At 41.0% G+C, this 17,078-nt stretch overlaps 2 protein-coding genes across 14 annotated transcripts in view; both read right to left on the bottom strand.

The window, feature by feature from the left end:
- Positions 1-689: 689 nt before the first annotated feature.
- Positions 690-11,999, bottom strand: NSRP1 (nuclear speckle splicing regulatory protein 1). The gene is made up of 7 exons (XM_059865742.1): positions 11,900-11,999; positions 10,934-11,021; positions 5,895-5,951; positions 5,600-5,731; positions 4,865-5,072; positions 4,184-4,292; positions 690-2,318 (listed from the first exon to the last, which is right to left on the bottom strand). The coding sequence occupies exons 1-7, from the start codon at positions 11,917-11,919 to the stop codon at positions 1,298-1,300; spliced, it is 1,635 nt and encodes a 544-aa protein (XP_059721725.1). The 5' UTR covers positions 11,920-11,999; the 3' UTR covers positions 690-1,297.
- A 720-nt stretch (positions 12,000-12,719) lies between these two features.
- EFCAB5 (EF-hand calcium binding domain 5) overlaps positions 12,720-17,078 on the bottom strand; it is a 35,812-nt gene continuing 31,453 nt past the window's right edge. For 7 of the 13 annotated variants that reach the window (XM_059865731.1, XM_059865729.1, XM_059865732.1 and 4 more), the window contains 5 exons: positions 16,288-16,385; positions 15,274-15,527; positions 14,701-14,930; positions 14,411-14,507; positions 12,720-13,128 (listed from right to left, as the gene is read on the bottom strand). In XM_059865731.1, the coding sequence (XP_059721714.1) occupies positions 12,890-13,128; positions 14,411-14,507; positions 14,701-14,930; positions 15,274-15,527; positions 16,288-16,385 (918 nt within the window). In that variant the 3' untranslated portion in view covers positions 12,720-12,889. Of the gene's footprint in view, positions 13,129-14,410; positions 14,508-14,700; positions 14,931-15,273; positions 15,528-16,287; positions 16,386-17,078 lie in introns of those variants that run through there. The other 6 variants (XM_059865730.1, XR_009489145.1, XR_009489144.1 and 3 more) reach the window with 6 other exon arrangements.

Here is a 17,078-nt window from a genome sequence, read left to right as displayed (position 1 = left end):
TCTCTCTTCTGGGAAGAGCAAAGATAAAAATCTCAAGAATTAAGTAACAGCAGAATATCTAGTCCAGTTTACGATGCCAGCAAGGCCTCTGACAAAAAGCAGAGGATTTCCCTCAGTGTTTGAACCCTGGCCCACTGCTTAACACTTTCATTCCATTCCAACAGAAGAACCAAAGCTCATTACAGTTGTTTACACAGAACAGCAACACCAAACTGCTGCACACTGGAGTATGTGCTTAACTACTTGATTAGCTGACATAACTCATTCCAAGCCTTTATAAAGTGGCAGAATTTGCATTTAATTTTGCTCACACTTTGTATCATTGCTCAGTCTGCTGAACAAATCATTAGGGAAACACCAATCTCAAAACCTTTTTTTTTTAATATAGAAGTACACCTTACTCTAGCATAAAAGTGATAAACTTACAACAAAACAAAATCAAAGAAACAATTATAAAAGTGTTGAAAATGTATTCTAAAAGCTATGACCACTGTCAGACATTCTACTTACCTAGTTGGAAGATAATTTTATTCTTGAATATGAACCTTTGAAAAGAAGGTTCATATGAAAAATCTAAAATATCACTTAACAAACTGATACAACTGTAATACATAAAACAGACTCATCTACCTTATTCCATGCAAAAAAGATGCAGTAAAATAACCTACACACAAAAAAAGACCTATACATTTAATCCAATATGTATCTTACACTTTATTAACTGTTTCTGTACATCAGGTCCCCAGACCAAAACCCACACATAATACAAAATTCATACCTCAATATGCATATATCTTACAAAACTCCACTCTACATACAGAAATCTCCTAGATCATTATTCAGGCTGGTTTTCTTGCTTTTTCACCCACTTTTACAGGTTTGCTTCCTATTTTTGAGAGCAGTAGTGGGCAACAAGCCCTCCTAAGGGCTGAGAACACTTTTGTTTCAGCAGAGCTCACTGTTTTGGCTGCTGAAAGGAGCAGAGGGATGCATTCTCACCTTACACTGTTTAACACTCCCAGGTCTGTCCAAAATCTTCATGTACCAAGGACATGCTACTGAAGGGCAGGGTGAACAGCCAGCCACATTTAACATCTCACCTGTACAGACAGACTAAGGGTGTGTGTCAAGAGATCCACTGATCCATCCCAAAAGTTGTTCTCTTAAGGGACACACAACTTCTCAAAGGAAAGCCAGGAATAAATAGGTAGGATAACCTTTTCTGTACAAGGATCTGCACAGCAGTGGCCTTTCCTCTTGGCTGACAGCCCAGGTGTTTGTGCCCAGCCCAGGGCCATCAATCCTCCTCCTTCTCGATGTAGGGTTTGGTGCTGACCCGGGCCATCTGCCGGGCCAGGTACCGGTCCCGTGCTGACATCACCGTCTCCTCGTTGCTCCTTTTGGCAAATTTGCTCAGGGTCTCAGGTGCTTTCTGTGCTTGTTCCTTCTCACCTTTCTCCCCTTCTTCTCCCGCTTTACGTTTCTGCTCAGACACTCCAGAGCTGGAGCTTCCCTTCTCATCCACCTCTCTGTCTTTTCCCTTTCTCTCTTTTCCCAGATCTCCATCTTTTTCCAAAGATGCAGGAGTACCTTCTCTCCTCTCTCTGTATTTCTTTTCCTCACTGCTATATTTCTCTCTCCTCTCCTTTGCATGATCTTCCCTTCCTCTGTATTTCTCTCCTCTCTCCTTCTCTCTGTCATTATATCTATCTTTATCATTTCTGGTTCTTTCTTTCTCTCGTTCCTTCTCTGAGCCCTTCTCCTCTCTCTCCTTTGCCCTCCTCCATTCTCTGTCATGCCCCTCCCTCTCTTTTCTTTCCTTCCCCCTTTGTTTATCATCTTGATCTTCCCTCCTCCTGTAGTGATCTCTATTAGTGTGATCCCCATGCCTGTGTCGCTCTTCCCTTTCCCTCTGGTGATCCTTTTCATGGGTCCTACTTCTCTCATAATCCTTTTCTCTGTACTGTTCATCACTTCCCCTTCTGCTTGGCCTGCTCTCTCCCCTCTGGTGACTTGTTTGGGCTTTGGTGCGTGGCTCTTCCTCCACACTGGATGAACTTGGTGACCTGGAATGCCTCTGGCTTTTGTGATGTTTAACCTCCTCTTCACTGCTCACAGAGTTCTCCCTTCTTTTCTTCTTTTTCAAATTTACTTTACTATGCTTGTGTCTCTTGTCATCATCACTACTATCAGTTCCTAGGTCGGTATCAGCATCTGGATTATTTTCTTTCTTAGAGGGCTTCACTCTTCGTCTTTCTGACGGGCTTTTGTTCCTTTCATTGGGTTCATCCTGAGTGTCAGGTTTTTCTTCCTTTATCCTACATTTTTTACATTAGAAAAGAATAACAACATTAAAAAGCCTGAAATCTTGGACTTTTCTACAAACTGACCTCTGGTCAGGACTTAGGCAAAAGATGCTGCTGAAAAGTCTAAGAGAGCAAATCTGTCTGTTGCTCAGGTTCCAGGATTCCAGCACAAAGTATCCATATCTGTCTCACTGGTGAATGTGAGCTGAGGAATTTATCTAAAAGAGTATGACTATGGCAAAGCATGTGCAGCCTCCATCTAAGGAAAAAAACACTGATTTGTGTTCCTGTGTAAGCCTGCTGACAAGTTAAATGTTTTCCTATGTGTTTGGTCCTCAATTCACATCAAATAATTATCCAGAGAGGAAGCAGGTTGTGTGTTTTGTGGACAGAGAGAGGAGCATGGTTTTTTTGATCCAGTACTTCTGAAGATCTTACTTGTGGCTAGACAGAAATTAGTAACTTTTTACAGCTCAAATATTCTTACATGCAAAATGCTGACTCATGGAAGGGGTTATGCTTTGTCATTCTCTTCTGGCTGATGAGGAAATCCATGTTCACTCACACAAGCCACATCTCTTCCATTTAATCACACAGCTCCAGGAACAGCCTGTGGGGCTCTCTCATGAGTCAGCACACCACCAGGGACATTCTGTGTCTGCTGAATGCTTGAAGGCATGCACAGCCTATGAACAACGACTAAAAATTACACTTAAAAGTTTGGTAATTTATTTAGTAATCCAACTCAAAGGTGGGACTCACATTAGGGACACTTCTGAGATCTAAAAATGGAGCTGTTTTTTCTCTGTACCCTGCTGTATCACGATGAATAAAAACAAAATTAAAATATACACCGAATTTATTTGAAAGCCTAGCTGGAAACACCATCTCCAGGACAATTTGCTTCCCCTGAATTAATTGTATGTGCCACTAAAGGAAGTTTTCTTAATTTGTAAGATTAAAAAACATCATTTCAAATGCTCTCTATTGTATAAATACAAAATTACATCATCCTGAAGACTTAATGGAGAACTCCCTTCCTTCAGGCAGCTGAGAAACTTCAGTGATCACTTTCTCCACTTGGGCTAAGAATTTACTTTCTAACAATACAGTCTAAGACCTAGAAGATCTCTTGATGAAAGCTGCATTTTATTTGTGATAGTAAACACTTAACTAGTGACATCCATGCATTAAACCTCTATCAAACAAGGCTTAACCTGAGTTAATTGTCTCAAATTATCAATTGCTGCATACAGAAAATATCCCCTTCATCACATTTACCCACAAGGCAGAATGTTACCATGTTAAACACCTAAATAATTCAGTCTCATCTCATTACTTTGCTTTGGAATGTTCACATATTCAGATTTCAAAATACTTCCACTAGTTGATTCATTTCCTTTTACCACAGTATCAACACTCAATTTAGTTTTTATGCAACTAAATGTGGAGTAAGTACAAAGTGAAGAGATACATTCTTTACAGGAAATTCATAGCATATTCATTTCCTATGACTTACTGCTATGCTCACTATTTTACCTCTTGTCTTCCTCATGATTCAAAATGTGTAACTTATACAGATTGCTAAATATTATGCAAACCAAAGAAAATGTAGGTTAGAGTAATACCAAGCAGGATTACAATCATAACTGTCCTCTTGATACCTTTCAGAGAGCATCCCTGTCTTGCTTGTTTTATTTCTGTGTCACTGATGATCATTAGTTATTTACCAAATAATTCAGTTGATCAGCTGTATGAAATTACCAGTTTACCTTACCACTGCTTTAGTGCTCTGTCTAATCTTCCAGTGAATACAGAACCACAAACAGCCAGGTGCTGGTTTTCATACCTGAAACCCTGTTGGAATCACATCCTACCTGGCTTCACGGAAGCTGCATTTAGGCATCTCTTCTTCCCCCACACGCTGGTTTAAAAGATGTCTGTAGAATCCACTGAGATCCCTCTGTTTGGTCACATCCAGGTATGCTGAAAGAAAGGGAGGTTGGATTTACTGTCACAACACAACTCACAACTGGTACACACCACCACAACTGCAATTTCCATCCTGAAGGTTTTCAAATCCAAAGTGGAAAAAGCTCAGAGTAACCTGATCTGGCCTCACAGCAGACCATGCCTGGAGCAGGCAGCTGGAACAGGTGACCTTCAGAGGTCCACTCCAGCCCAATCTATCTAATGATTCTACATCCTGTGCTTCACATCTACTCCTGATCCTGGCCAGAATGTCTGAGGTAATCACTGGAAACATCACTGTACCCCAGGCTTATAAATCTTCCTTCAACAACAGACCCTCCCTCAAAAATTAACGCACTAACCCAATCAGTACTGACATGTAACAGAGGAGCTTCCTCAGTTACATGTGCAACACGTGCGAAGGAAAGTAACAGACCAAGGCTGATCTGATTCAGGATCTGCTGATCAGGTCCTCTTTGATTTTAATTATCTCAACCCTCACAGAGAGACCACCAGAGGAATATATTGTACATCATGTACAAGGCCCTACTTCTTTTTCAGGACAATTATTTCATTATAAATCTCACCCTCAAGAGCTGATTCTCTTCTTTCTCTCTCCTCCTCCTCTGCTCTTTCTTGCAGCTTCTTCTTATAGGCTGAAGTCACAAAAGCCTCTTTGTGTGCAAACTCTCCTCCTTCCATTTCACGCTCTTTCTGAATTTTTCTTTCCATTCGCCTTTCTTGTTCCTTCTTCCTAATCTCGGCTGCTTTGAGGATATTGTGGATGTATCTGGGCTGAGGCAGAAGGGAAAGAAGTTACCATGCTGAGGGGTAATTGTGGTGGCTGAGAAAACACAAACTGGGATTGACGGAGATGTTGAATTAAATCATTAATGGAAGAAGACTGTCAGGAGCTACTCTAATGTTCTCCCTCTGACTAACAGCTAGCCAAAACAAACTGCCATTCCTCTCAGACCCCTAACACAGCAGGTTTCCCAGTACCAAGAGAGGCTGCTGTATTCAATCAAAACAGTCATCCCATCTTTGACTAGGAGGATTTTTACTCCAAATGAAAATAAATGGGTTTTTTTATTTTTCATCCTTCTGTCTTCCTAACGGTTACAGCCTTGCCCTTCTTTCAAGGAGTTCAAGGCTTCCTTTGATCCCCAGAACCTTACAAGAGCCTTGAAACGAACTAGAATAAGTAACAATGAAAGTATCACTTGCCAGGATAATCCAGCAATGCTTTTTACAAATTAACCAGTCATGGTTACCCCAAGCAGACAGAGCTGAACAGACAGGATACACTCTCAGGTACTGACCTTTTTGTCATCATTTCCTGCTAACATTTTGGCACTGCTTTCTTTCTTCTTCTGCTGCATTTCATCATAAATACTGTCATATTCATATACTGTAGCATCTTCTTCTAAGGCCTTCTGAATCTCCAGTTTAGTCTAAAAGAAAAACAGGGAGGGGGAGAAGAAAAGATGTCAAAATAATAATAATGTAATCTTTACTATTTTCAAATATTTAATTCCTATATTATAATTTAATATAAATCTATAGTATAAATTTGCCTATCAGAACTTTGAGAGTAAATTAAAAATAGTCCCTTACCTGTTTCATTGCTTGCTTTTTCAATGCCTCTTTTTGAAGACTTTCCCCAACAGTTGGCTGTAGGAAGGATGCATTGCAAAAACAAAATTAATTACATTGTCACAGATTCTCTTTCTACCATTCTAATAAACAAATATATAATGGTCCATTTACGGATAGTGTGATTCAGAAAATACTGAATTCTTCCTGCATGTCCATCAGAGATGCAGCAGTCACAAGCAGAGATACTGACTATCATGTGAAAAAAGAAAAACTGTATTCATAGTTAAATACAAAATTCTGCAAGGATTTGGTATTTATTTCAAGTCTCATTTGTATCATTATGTGTTTATTTTCAGAAATAAGAACACAGCTAAACAGCATGTACTTCAAATGTTACTGTTTAATTTTTCAAGATAAGCATGCTACAAAATAGCAATACTAATCTTTCCTAAGAAGAAATAGATCCCCATTGAAAATATGTTTTCTAATCATACTGTCTTTTACAAAAATGCCTTGCATTTTATTTACTTTTTTCTTTTAATTATGACCTAAACTACGTATCTATCTTTTCTCAACCCAGAGATAATAGATAATGTTTATTAAACAGATCCACTATAATGGAAGGACTTGTATCCTTGTTTGTGTAATTAAATATCTCTTAATCTTAAAAAGCAGAAATAGGAAGGAAAAATCCTTTTGCATTTTGGCAACTTCTCAAGTTTTGCAACTTTGACTAATACATGCTCTGTGTCACATTTTAAAAAGGCAAAGAGATTCTGTAATTTGTTGTTGCTGATTATTTGGACTAGAATTGGATACAGTCCCTAATTTATTTATGTAGCTGGATGGTTGGTTGGTTGACTGGGGGAAGTAGATAGTGGATTATTTAGTTTAAAACCTACAAGAATCCTGGCTTCATTCATCTCATGTTTACCTCTGCTTTCAACACTCTTAAACTCTGAAGAACTATTAAGTTCTGAAGAACTAATGTTCAGAAATAGTTTACAATGCTGTTGTTAATTTTATAACATACACCTTCTTTTGAAAAGGCTATAAATGAGTCAGTATAAACCATAAAGAGCCATTTTAAATTAGCATAGAACACACATCAGCATTACACAGAAAACCTCCATTTCCTCCTGGTTCTTGAGAAAGAAGATGGTCTTTTGTTTGACACATTAGGGGTGACCCTGAAGGTTTCCTCTGTGGGAAACTCTCACACTGTTTTAACAAAAACGTACCTCAACAGTGAAGAATCTCCCCTGCACTATTCCAGAAAGCAGGGGCTCAGTGAAAAACAAAACAGATTCTGCAGTTACATTTACAGAACAAGCTCTATTCCACCAAAATATTTGAAACCCTGCTTAGAATGTTATCCTTGCCTGCCTACATATAAATGCACTGATCTACAAAGATTAGGCAAACACTAACATAATACATAATCCTCATTACTGGACATATGATGGTAAAGAAGTCCATCTGCCATTTCTCCAGACTGGCAGTAAGTTTACAGAAAACAAACACCTTCCCCAATGGTTTATGGTGGACAATTTCCTGTTGTGCTGCGAGCTCTGACAGATGAGAACTTCCCGTCCTTTTGTATTGTTTTACTTATCAACTGCCCATTTATTAAAGGCCCTATAAGCTCAGCAATCTGTCTCATACTTTTTCCCTCCCTCTAGTCAAGCTATTCTTCTGAAGCACAAAGCTTATAGTTCAATATTTTCTGAAAGGAGAAAACGTTTTAACCCTATCCTGTGAAAGGACATAGAATCCATGCAAATCAAGGAACTCTGAGAAATGAGGCTCTCCAGTCTACCACTGCTACCAGACCATGGAAGACACACAGCTTGTACACAACTGAAAGTTATTTAAAAAAAAAAAAAAAAAATTACCCCAATCTGCTAACATTTCTCGTGGTTCTCTCCATTTCTTAGCTCCTTCTCAGTCTAAAATGAGCCACTTACACCCTCATGTGCATGGATTTAGGAGTGAATCCTTATGGCCTGCCCTCACAGAGAACTGTACAATGCAAGTACAACCTGCACATGAGACTCCAGTCTTTGTGGAGTTAAAAAACAAAAATCACACCAGGCCACAGATTCCTCTCGATTAACACATAATGTGAGGCATGGCTACCAGCAGAAGATCAAGAGAATGAACATGAAAAAAAGTCATGTACTCAGAATTAGCTTTTCTCAGCACTCCATCCTAATTTCCAGAAACCAGATCAAGGACTTCCTAAACTGAAGGATGCACCTGAACCATTGTTTGACACCAAGAGCATCCCTTAATTTGATTAATCCATTTCTGAATCCATTTCTCTTTCTGGCCATGACACAACATCCTGTGGCAAGGAGTTCCACACCTTAACTACACAACTTCCTTTAGTTTAGATTAAACCAGTTACTTGGTAATTCCATAACACAACCTATTATTCATATTATGAGAAATGGCAACATCACCTTACTTCTCTGAATTATTCTTGATTTTACATACATCATCTTGATTCTTTTCCACTTCCTCCTTCTCAGAAAACTCTTTTCTAGGATCCCCTTTACTCTACCTAGCCTTACTTTGCATGCAAACTGTTGCAAAAACTTTGGTCAGCAGAGTTTTTGCAACACCAATTATTCAGCGAATCCTTTTAGTCAGACTCTTCCTTTGAAAAGTTGCAAAGGGAATGGAAGCATCCAGAAGCAAAACTAAAAATCTGAGCCTACAAGAAGATAGTTTTCTGCTTATTCTCAGCTTCTGCCTGCTTAAACACTCCATTTGTCTTGTAGGTGGTCACTAAAAACCCACCAAATCCAGCTGATAAATTCACAGAACTCTTCATGCTGGCTTCACAATTTCCCTCCTGAATTTAGCACCTACTGAGGTCTATTTACAGTTATTTTTTTTCATCCTGTATTAACAAATCAGTTTTGAAAGACTGGTACAGTACAGGAACATACACTGGGTAATTCTGGTGCAATCACAAACCAGAAATTTTATCTGCTGTACCACAGAGATAATTTCTACTAAACTCCAAAGTAAAAAGGAACAATGAACATCACACAGACTGACAATCCACCTTTTCCCAGTCAACACTAAATTCTGGAAAGTTTCCATCCCAGATGCTCTGTTTCTCATGAACATAAAGACCATCTTCAGCAACTAACAGCCATTAATGTACTTAGCTACAAGGAAAAAATCCAAATTCCTTCAGCAAGAGTAGAAGCAAAATCTGAGTGAAAAATGCCTAGTAACGTTAAAAAAAAGGGAGCAGAAGTTTGGTATCTAATATATAATCACAGACAAGTCAGGTCTGCAGATTTCCCAGCACAAACTTTATTAGAGTTCAGTTAAAAATACATAATCTCCAGACATTTGAGATGTAGTTCTGACTGATAAGGTAGCAGACAGGAAATGAAACTCCTCCCAAATGCTGCTCCTTATCTTGAAAAGCTCTGAAATCATTACTGAACTAATAAAGTAATTCTGATTTTTAAAAAAAGAACAATCTTCTTTGATAAAGGCAGTTATGAGATTATTACTTTTTGCTGGGTATGTACCATACTGATGAGCACAACAACTTTTAAGAGCTTTTATGACAGACTTTGACAGTGAATCTGTCAGCTTTTCTGAAAGGGAGGATACTCAAGATGCTAAGCTAAAAACTGGCAGACAGCATCATATATTATTTTTACTAGAATTACTAACATTTATTCTTTTGTTTCAATGTTTAGATATTAAGAGAAAATGAAGAAGTGAAAAAATACAAGACATCCCCTAGGGAGGTTCCCAAACCTACCACACAACATTTAATGACAAGAGATTAAATGAAATTTATTCCTGGGATCTGGAATGTGGGGTCAGATCCTTAATGCAGAGAATGACACCAAACCCCATCTAAGAGGGGAAGTGCTCCATTACCACCTCCAGCAGCTGTACCTAAAGGAAACTCTCTCTTTACAGCCACAGTGGAGGGATGCACCTCTGAGGATCACAGCTAATAGAGGGAAGAGAAGGGATTTAAAACACATTTGTGTCCTGTAAGCTGCACTGAGGCAGTTTCATGTTGAGGGTTGAGTGGACATCACAACAAAGGTCCTCAGCCCTTTCCTGCTCTGTAAATCGTGAGCTCAGACACCTTCAACAGCAACATTTTAGATTTTCTAACGGAACCAGGTACACATGGGCTGGGAATTGCTAAATTCAGGCTTTCTGTGACATAAAATTAACAACTGCTAGTTCATTAAAATAAAAACAGATTTTAAAAGTAAATATTTTGGCGAGTTAGAAACCGACCAAAATTATTTGATGCTTTATTAGCATTGTTTTTCTCGACCACACAAAAGAGCAAGCACGGAGTGAAGCTCTAGGGAGGAAAGAATATGTTTGTAGGGTTCTGTAAGGGCCCCAGCCCATATCCCAGCCTGTTCCTGGGCACTTCCCCTGTTTCCAGCAGCACATCCAGGTGAGATTTACACAGCTCACAGTGCCCTCTGCTGGGGCAGGTACAGAGAGAGTATTTTGAATCTAATACTTTAAAAGAAATTAAAAATTTAGGATTATAGAAAAGAACACTCTCACACAATATCATACATCTTCTCTTGCTGTAGAACTTTTGGGTTGTACAGCTTTGCTTTTGTTCCCAGTATGAACATCATAAAATCAATTACATCAAATTTGGGTGGAATGAGCTAAAGGATAAAACACACATAACTATCACACTTGGTATTTGAGTGAGACCTGTTGATTACTACTGGTTTTTCTATTTGCAGGCATTCACCAGTGACAGCCAACAAATCTCTTCACAAGCTACAGTTAACTCTGGCAAACAGGCTGTCACATGTGCTGAATTTTTGGAAGAGTTGACAGAAAGTAACAGAAAATCATCACTTCCATGTAATGCATACTAAAGAAAATACAGATCATATTTCACACTCAAATCCAAAATGCTGACACATATCCTAATGACACTGCCAAAACCTGATGCAGCCATTAAGGGTTGGGCACAAATAAATTTGCAGAATACAGGTCAAATTTCACAAGAAAATTGTTGAACTGACCTCTTCATCTGACTCATCTGCAAACACTGAGAGCTTCTTTGAAACAAGATTTTTCTGTGGCAGCTTTTTGGGCATAATAAGCCCATATCTAGAGAGGGGAAAAAAAAAAGTTACTTTTAGCATCACTTACAACATAGCACATTCCAAACTAAAGATATGCCATTTACCATTTGAAAAGTAAAAGGTCAGCATCAACATAATGTATGGAAGTTATATGTGAGCAGCCTTTGCAGCAAAGCACACGGACTCTCCCAGAACTACTGCTGTCTTTTGCCATGCATAGTTTCTGGATGCAATGATTGTCCTAAATTAGGACACAAATCACTCCTGCCCAGAGTTCTTTTCTCTCTCAGAGAAGTAAGAAAATACTGTTCAATCTGAAAGGATTTAGTCTCAGTCTGTACCAAGCACTATTCCATGCCTATGTTTGCAGTACTGTAATTTCATGTTTTGCTGGCAATGTAACCACAGGTGCTATGGCAAAGGACAAGATCACTGAGTCAGTAGCTCGCCACAGGGTGGGTGTATGGCTAAACCGACTGGAACACCCCCCAGAATGGGGGTACCACACAATTCCTGGGAGCCCCGTTTGCTTCCGTGAGCCCTGAACTCGCCCTCAGCTGCGCCTGACCCGGCCGCGGAGGCCGAGCAGCAGCCCCGGCCGATGCCCGAGGGTGGAACGTGTGAGGGAACACTGAGGAGATTTTCCTCCGTATGAGTGAAAAACACCCCCGCACCCTCAAGCGCCTGCCCGCTGCTTGAGTTCTGCTTGTTTTTAATAAACACAGTTTTAAATTTAGGCCAGCACAGCGAGGCCGCGCGGCGGACACCTGGGACAAGCGAGTCCCTGGGCAAGAGTTTTCCAGCGCTCACCCTCGCCCTCAGCGCCAGCCCCAAATCCCCCCCGAGCGCTGCCCCCGGCCCGGCCCGGCGGCTCCTGCCCGCCCCGGCCCTGCCGGCACTCACTGCTTGCCCAGCGCCGCCATCTTGTCGGGCCGCCTCCTCCGCACAGCCGCTGCCGTTCTGCGGCCGCAGATTCCTCGCGGCCGAGTCCTCCCCACGCACTTTCCCCGCCCACCCCGCTGACCCTCACGGCACCATGCTGGGGTCCCGTTCCGGGAGAGAAGCGGCGAGCGGGCGGAGGGGGCTGGAGGCGGCGGGGGATTTTTTTTAACAGCTCGTTGTTGAGGGGCGAAAGTGCTGATCAGGTCAGGGAGGTGGCGGGCGCTCCCTGAGGGCAGCAGCGCGGGGAGCCGGGGGCGCCTGAGGGCAGCGGCGGGAAAGGTCCTGAGGAGGGAGAAGCCCTGAGGGGGAAAAGCCCCCGAGACGCTCCTGGGGCCGAGGCTGAGGAGCCACGCTGGTACCTCCCCCCCATCACCCGCTTGTCGTTTGTTTCCCGCTAAAGACTGAAAGAGGAGTTTAATTTCCCAAAATGTTATTAAAAAAGTGATTCTGCCAAAAGGGACGTTATTGGAAAGATTAAATCTCACTGTAGACAGTGCAGTTGCTGTAATCTCAAGCTTTATCCCAATAAGAAAGCTTTTTGTGTTATATCAATAGTGTTACGCGTTCTGCAACGTGTTCAGAAGAGCGTTACAAAATTCTGATTAACAGCCTTTATTTTAAATTATTCCTAAAAGGTCCTTTAAGGAGACTGAACCTTGAAAATTAATGCTGTATCATTTATGAGCCTTGTAATATGGGAGCCATAAAGATGTCCCTGCCTCTTGTTTTCCCATCAGAATTAATTTTAAAAACCCGTACAACTTTTATTAAGCCTTTAAAATTTGGTAGCTATGCTTGCAAAATTCTTCCTTTTAATGTTCCTGTTGCTTTTTTCTTGGTAATCCTTAACAGACTCCCTCTCATTTTAACTAATAATCCCTAACAGATTTAAGCCATTTTAACAACAAATACTAGTGCCCATGCATAAAAAATAGGAAATCAACAGTTAATTTAATAAAAGATGTGAAACACCAGAATCACAAGGGTTAGATGAGAAATTAAGAGATTTAATTGGAGGCACAGTAGAACTGGATGCCAAAAGGGGCTAAGGATGGTTTTGTTCAGTGTGTTGGCTCTTTGTGATCTCCACGAGTGCCAGGCAGGTTTGAAGCCACTGGTACAGGTATTGGGCTGGAGCAGAGTTCTGCTGCCACACTGCTGCTTGAGGGACACCTGGAACAAAAAACCAGCTGGAAATACAACAGGGAAAGTCAAAACCACGAGCAGTGTTGCTGCAAGAACAGAAAATCATCCCCTCAGCAGAGTTTACTCTGAATCCAGTAATTCCAAGAATGGAGATGCTTTGAAAAGCACAAAGCTATATTGTGACAGTGACCTGTCGAGTGCTGACTTTCCACTATAATTTATCTTATTTTGTGGTGGGTGGACTGTTGTACAAAGTGTTCTGCTATATTTTAATGCTAAACTAGCACTTATATTTGGAACATATGGACATTACCTGATGTTCATTTTAAAGGAATTCCCATAACTGAGTTATACCTGCTTTCACACCCCTGATGTGACACTGCTCTCTCAGCATAGGTTCCATCCTGGGAAACCAACCTCTCCTAGCACATCTGCAGTTTCCAAAGCTACATTCTTTAATCTAATTACATCAACATCCATAACTGTCAGAAAACTGGATGCTCTAGGCCTGTTTTGTTCTTTCCAATGAATTAGTTTAATATATATGAGGAGAACACATGAAAAGGAACTATCACTGCCTCAAGTGTTTACTCTTTATCAGCAGGCAGGGTACTGTTGATAAATATCCCCAGCTAAAGCAATAACTCTTGTCCACATTTGGCTTTTAACAGGCCTCTCAGACTGGTATTAGATCATGAAGAGAGAGATCTCAACAAGAACAAGTAATTTCTCTTACAGAGATATTGCAAATAATAATAACAGCCTCTTGACTGCTCTGGCACCAAAACAAGCTCACGTTCATTAAAGGAGAAAAAGACAGACTGACAAAGAGCTCCTGTCTATGGCCCGTGAGTACATTGAGCACTTGGCAGATGGTGTTTATGAAGAGGAGAGCTCACACTGTGTGTTCCTGTTTGGAGATGGGTCAGTCCCTAGGGCAGGGCACAGAGGTCTGAAGCAGACTTGCTTGCCAAAAGAACCATAATTCTTTATATGTCTTTACATACTACTTGCCAAAAGAACCCTCATTCTTCATGCTTATTGGGAGGTTTACAATGAGATCACTTGTTCTGGAAGGTTTCAAAGCTGATCTGCTCCCCTTTTCCTGAAGGCAGTGAATTTTGAGTCTAAATTTAACAGGTTGATTTCTATTGACCACAAAAGACTGCCGATATTGAGGACCCATTACCTATTGTTTAATCTATTGTGAAATCAAAGTAATTTCTGAAGTAAGGCCCTTAAAAGCAGTCAGCTGAACGTTGCCATTGACACGGTTTCATTGTTGAACCATGCCTGGTAACCTCCCAATGAGTTTATGATATTTACCAGTGATGAGGTCCAGCAGCAGCTCTGCTTGAACTTGCACAGATGAAGCAGTTGGATCAAAACAATAAATCTCCTGAATCAAATTGTCATCGAGTTTCTGCAATGCAGAGAACAAAAAGATTAGGGTGTTTGTGAAGAGCTTACAGAATAAAAGATAGATGAGAACCATATAGGAAATCTGTAGGCAATTAATTATTTCACTGCCATTTCCCCCTTGGCAAATTCCACTGTGTCTTCTTGAAGGAGGAAGAATAGAAAAGAAACTCTCAACAATTTGAATTCTTTCTCACCAGTTTACACTGACTCCAGCTCTCAATCTCCTCTGAGCCCTTCCAGTCTGGATGCAAAAGCAGCAGCACAGCCTTAACTACCTCGTGTACCAGAGCTGGGGGTTCTGCCCAGCTCTTTATTCTAGCAAAGCTCTCAGCACTGAGTTTCAGGACACACTCACGCAGCTCCTGCAGCATGAACCGGTGGAACAGAATCCCTGCATGCCTCAAATGTGCCACATGTTCTGCCTCTGCAATCAAAAACAAAACCTCTCAAGAAGCTGCTCAGAAACATCTGCTACTCAGGACTTACATTACTGACTGACAGTCTATGTGCTAGATCCCTGAGGGCAACAAGGTGTCTGCTTCACACCTTTGATTTCAGCACCAAGTACCCTGTGAGCCAGAGTTAAAATCTGCCCATTCTGTTTAACTTCACTCTGCTAAGCTCTGAGACTTGCTCGGGAGTAGTTTATATATACCAAGGATTTGTATTTGTCTTTCCATACTTGTAGGAAGGATACTTTTAATATAATTTTACTGAGATTTCTAATTTCACCCCAAAAAACTATCTCACATCTGTATGCACAATACCCAGCACTTGTGTTGGTTCTCTTTCCTCTAGAAACCTCCACAGGATCTCTGAGCAGGCAGCTTGAGCCATCTTTAGCATTTTCTGCAGGTCTTTCTGTTCCTGAGGTGGTAATTTCTTGTGCTGGCCAATGCTGATATCAAATATGCCGAGAGTTTGTCTTGATAGGTCATGAAGAGGCACTGCAATGTGGTGTTCTCCATAGATAGAAGTGAGAGTGACCTCTGAACTGTCTGTGCACTTGAACAGGTAATCTCTGAAATGAAATGTGCTAGGGTTTACAATCCTGGTTTGTTTTGGTGATTTATTTAGTATTTAAGATGCCATTCGTCTCTTTTTGTTAAAATAAAGGTATTACATTACTAAATCATAGTTTGTTTCCTTGAACTGAAATTTGCACACCTCTAAGTATCATTCAAAGCATGTACACAAAGGAAAAAATGGCATTGGGAACACGATGTTACTTAGTCAAGGTGATTGCTGAAAATCATGAGAATTTAACAAATCTTGCTTTAAAAGCAGTTTGCTGTTTCTAACTGCATTGACGTTTGTTCTAGACAGTTTTATAAAAAGTAAAAACAGCTGCTGGAACTGCAAGTGGCTGTTCAAGCAACTTTGACAACAAGGATGATATGCTTAAAAGACAAATCTAAGGATCTTGGCAGTGGAATGAAACAGAGAATTGAAGGAAATGAGACTAATATGGCCAGGAAAAAATACAGATTATTCTAAAGAGCAAAATGGTTCAGTGTAGGCTGCAGTCCTGCAAACCTTGGCAGCTCAGCTGGTAAGCATTGTCAGAAGATTTTGCAGCCTACGGTCAAAAAGAAAATACACATCAGCCCTTCACAGTTCAGTGCCCTGTGCATACACACCAGAAGCCTTGATGGTGAGAGAGCTGCAGCCAGACTCTCTCAGGGCTGCTCTACCAGGGGCTTCATGTAATGTGGGTCAGCCAGTGCAGGCTGAGTCAAGGAGCAGAGGGGACCAGTCCCATTGCAGGTGCTGGAGCCTACCTGAGGAGGTTTTCCTCTCTGAGGAGAACAACGGGAGACCTGTGGATTTCCTTTTGTCCTGTGTTATCTGTAGTGATCATCTTGCACAGAGCATAGTTCTGCCAGAGACAAAGAAAGGTTTAGCTGCATCCAAGAAAGAAGCAGACATTTTGAAGCTTGGAGAGGGAGGAAATGATTTCTTGTAGGAAACTCACATGTACATTCAAGAGCAATGGGATTGTTTAAAGACATCTCCCAACACTGCTAAGTTTTATTCCAGAGATGGATGAAGAATGTGCCCTGGACTTCCCTCAGCCAGACTGTTTAATCCACCGCAGGCTCTGCACTGAGGAACACCCACAGGCCTAGAAGTTTCCATTCTTTTTCCCATCCTCTTGAGTCCTTTCTCATGTCATGTTTGTGTCAGTGTGTCTTGACACATGAAAAGCACAAAGGGGACTGAGTGACCTGGCTATCAGGCAGCTAACAAGGGAAGAGTGCTGAGCCTGGAATGACAACAGAACACTGCCAACATAAACCATGCTTATCAGAGGAAGCAGCTGAATTATGACTGCAGCAGATGTCATACAGACTTTGGGATGACACGGGATCAGTCCTAAATATTGCATATACTTTTTGTCTTCTTAACTCACTGGTACATGAAGTGACAAGCTTCCCAGGGCCTGAGTGCCTGCTGAACAACTGGAATATGACCTGCACGGGATGGGGCTGCCTTTACAAGCTGGCTAATTGGGAACTAGTCACTTCCTGAGGTGTATTTATATCTTGGCTGCTGACATAAGTTCAGAAGA

The sequence above is a fragment of the Haemorhous mexicanus genome, chromosome 22, assembly GCF_027477595.1.
Source record: "Haemorhous mexicanus isolate bHaeMex1 chromosome 22, bHaeMex1.pri, whole genome shotgun sequence".
Taxonomy (NCBI): Eukaryota; Metazoa; Chordata; class Aves; order Passeriformes; family Fringillidae; genus Haemorhous; species Haemorhous mexicanus.
This window is presented reverse-complemented; position numbering and strand designations above follow the sequence as displayed.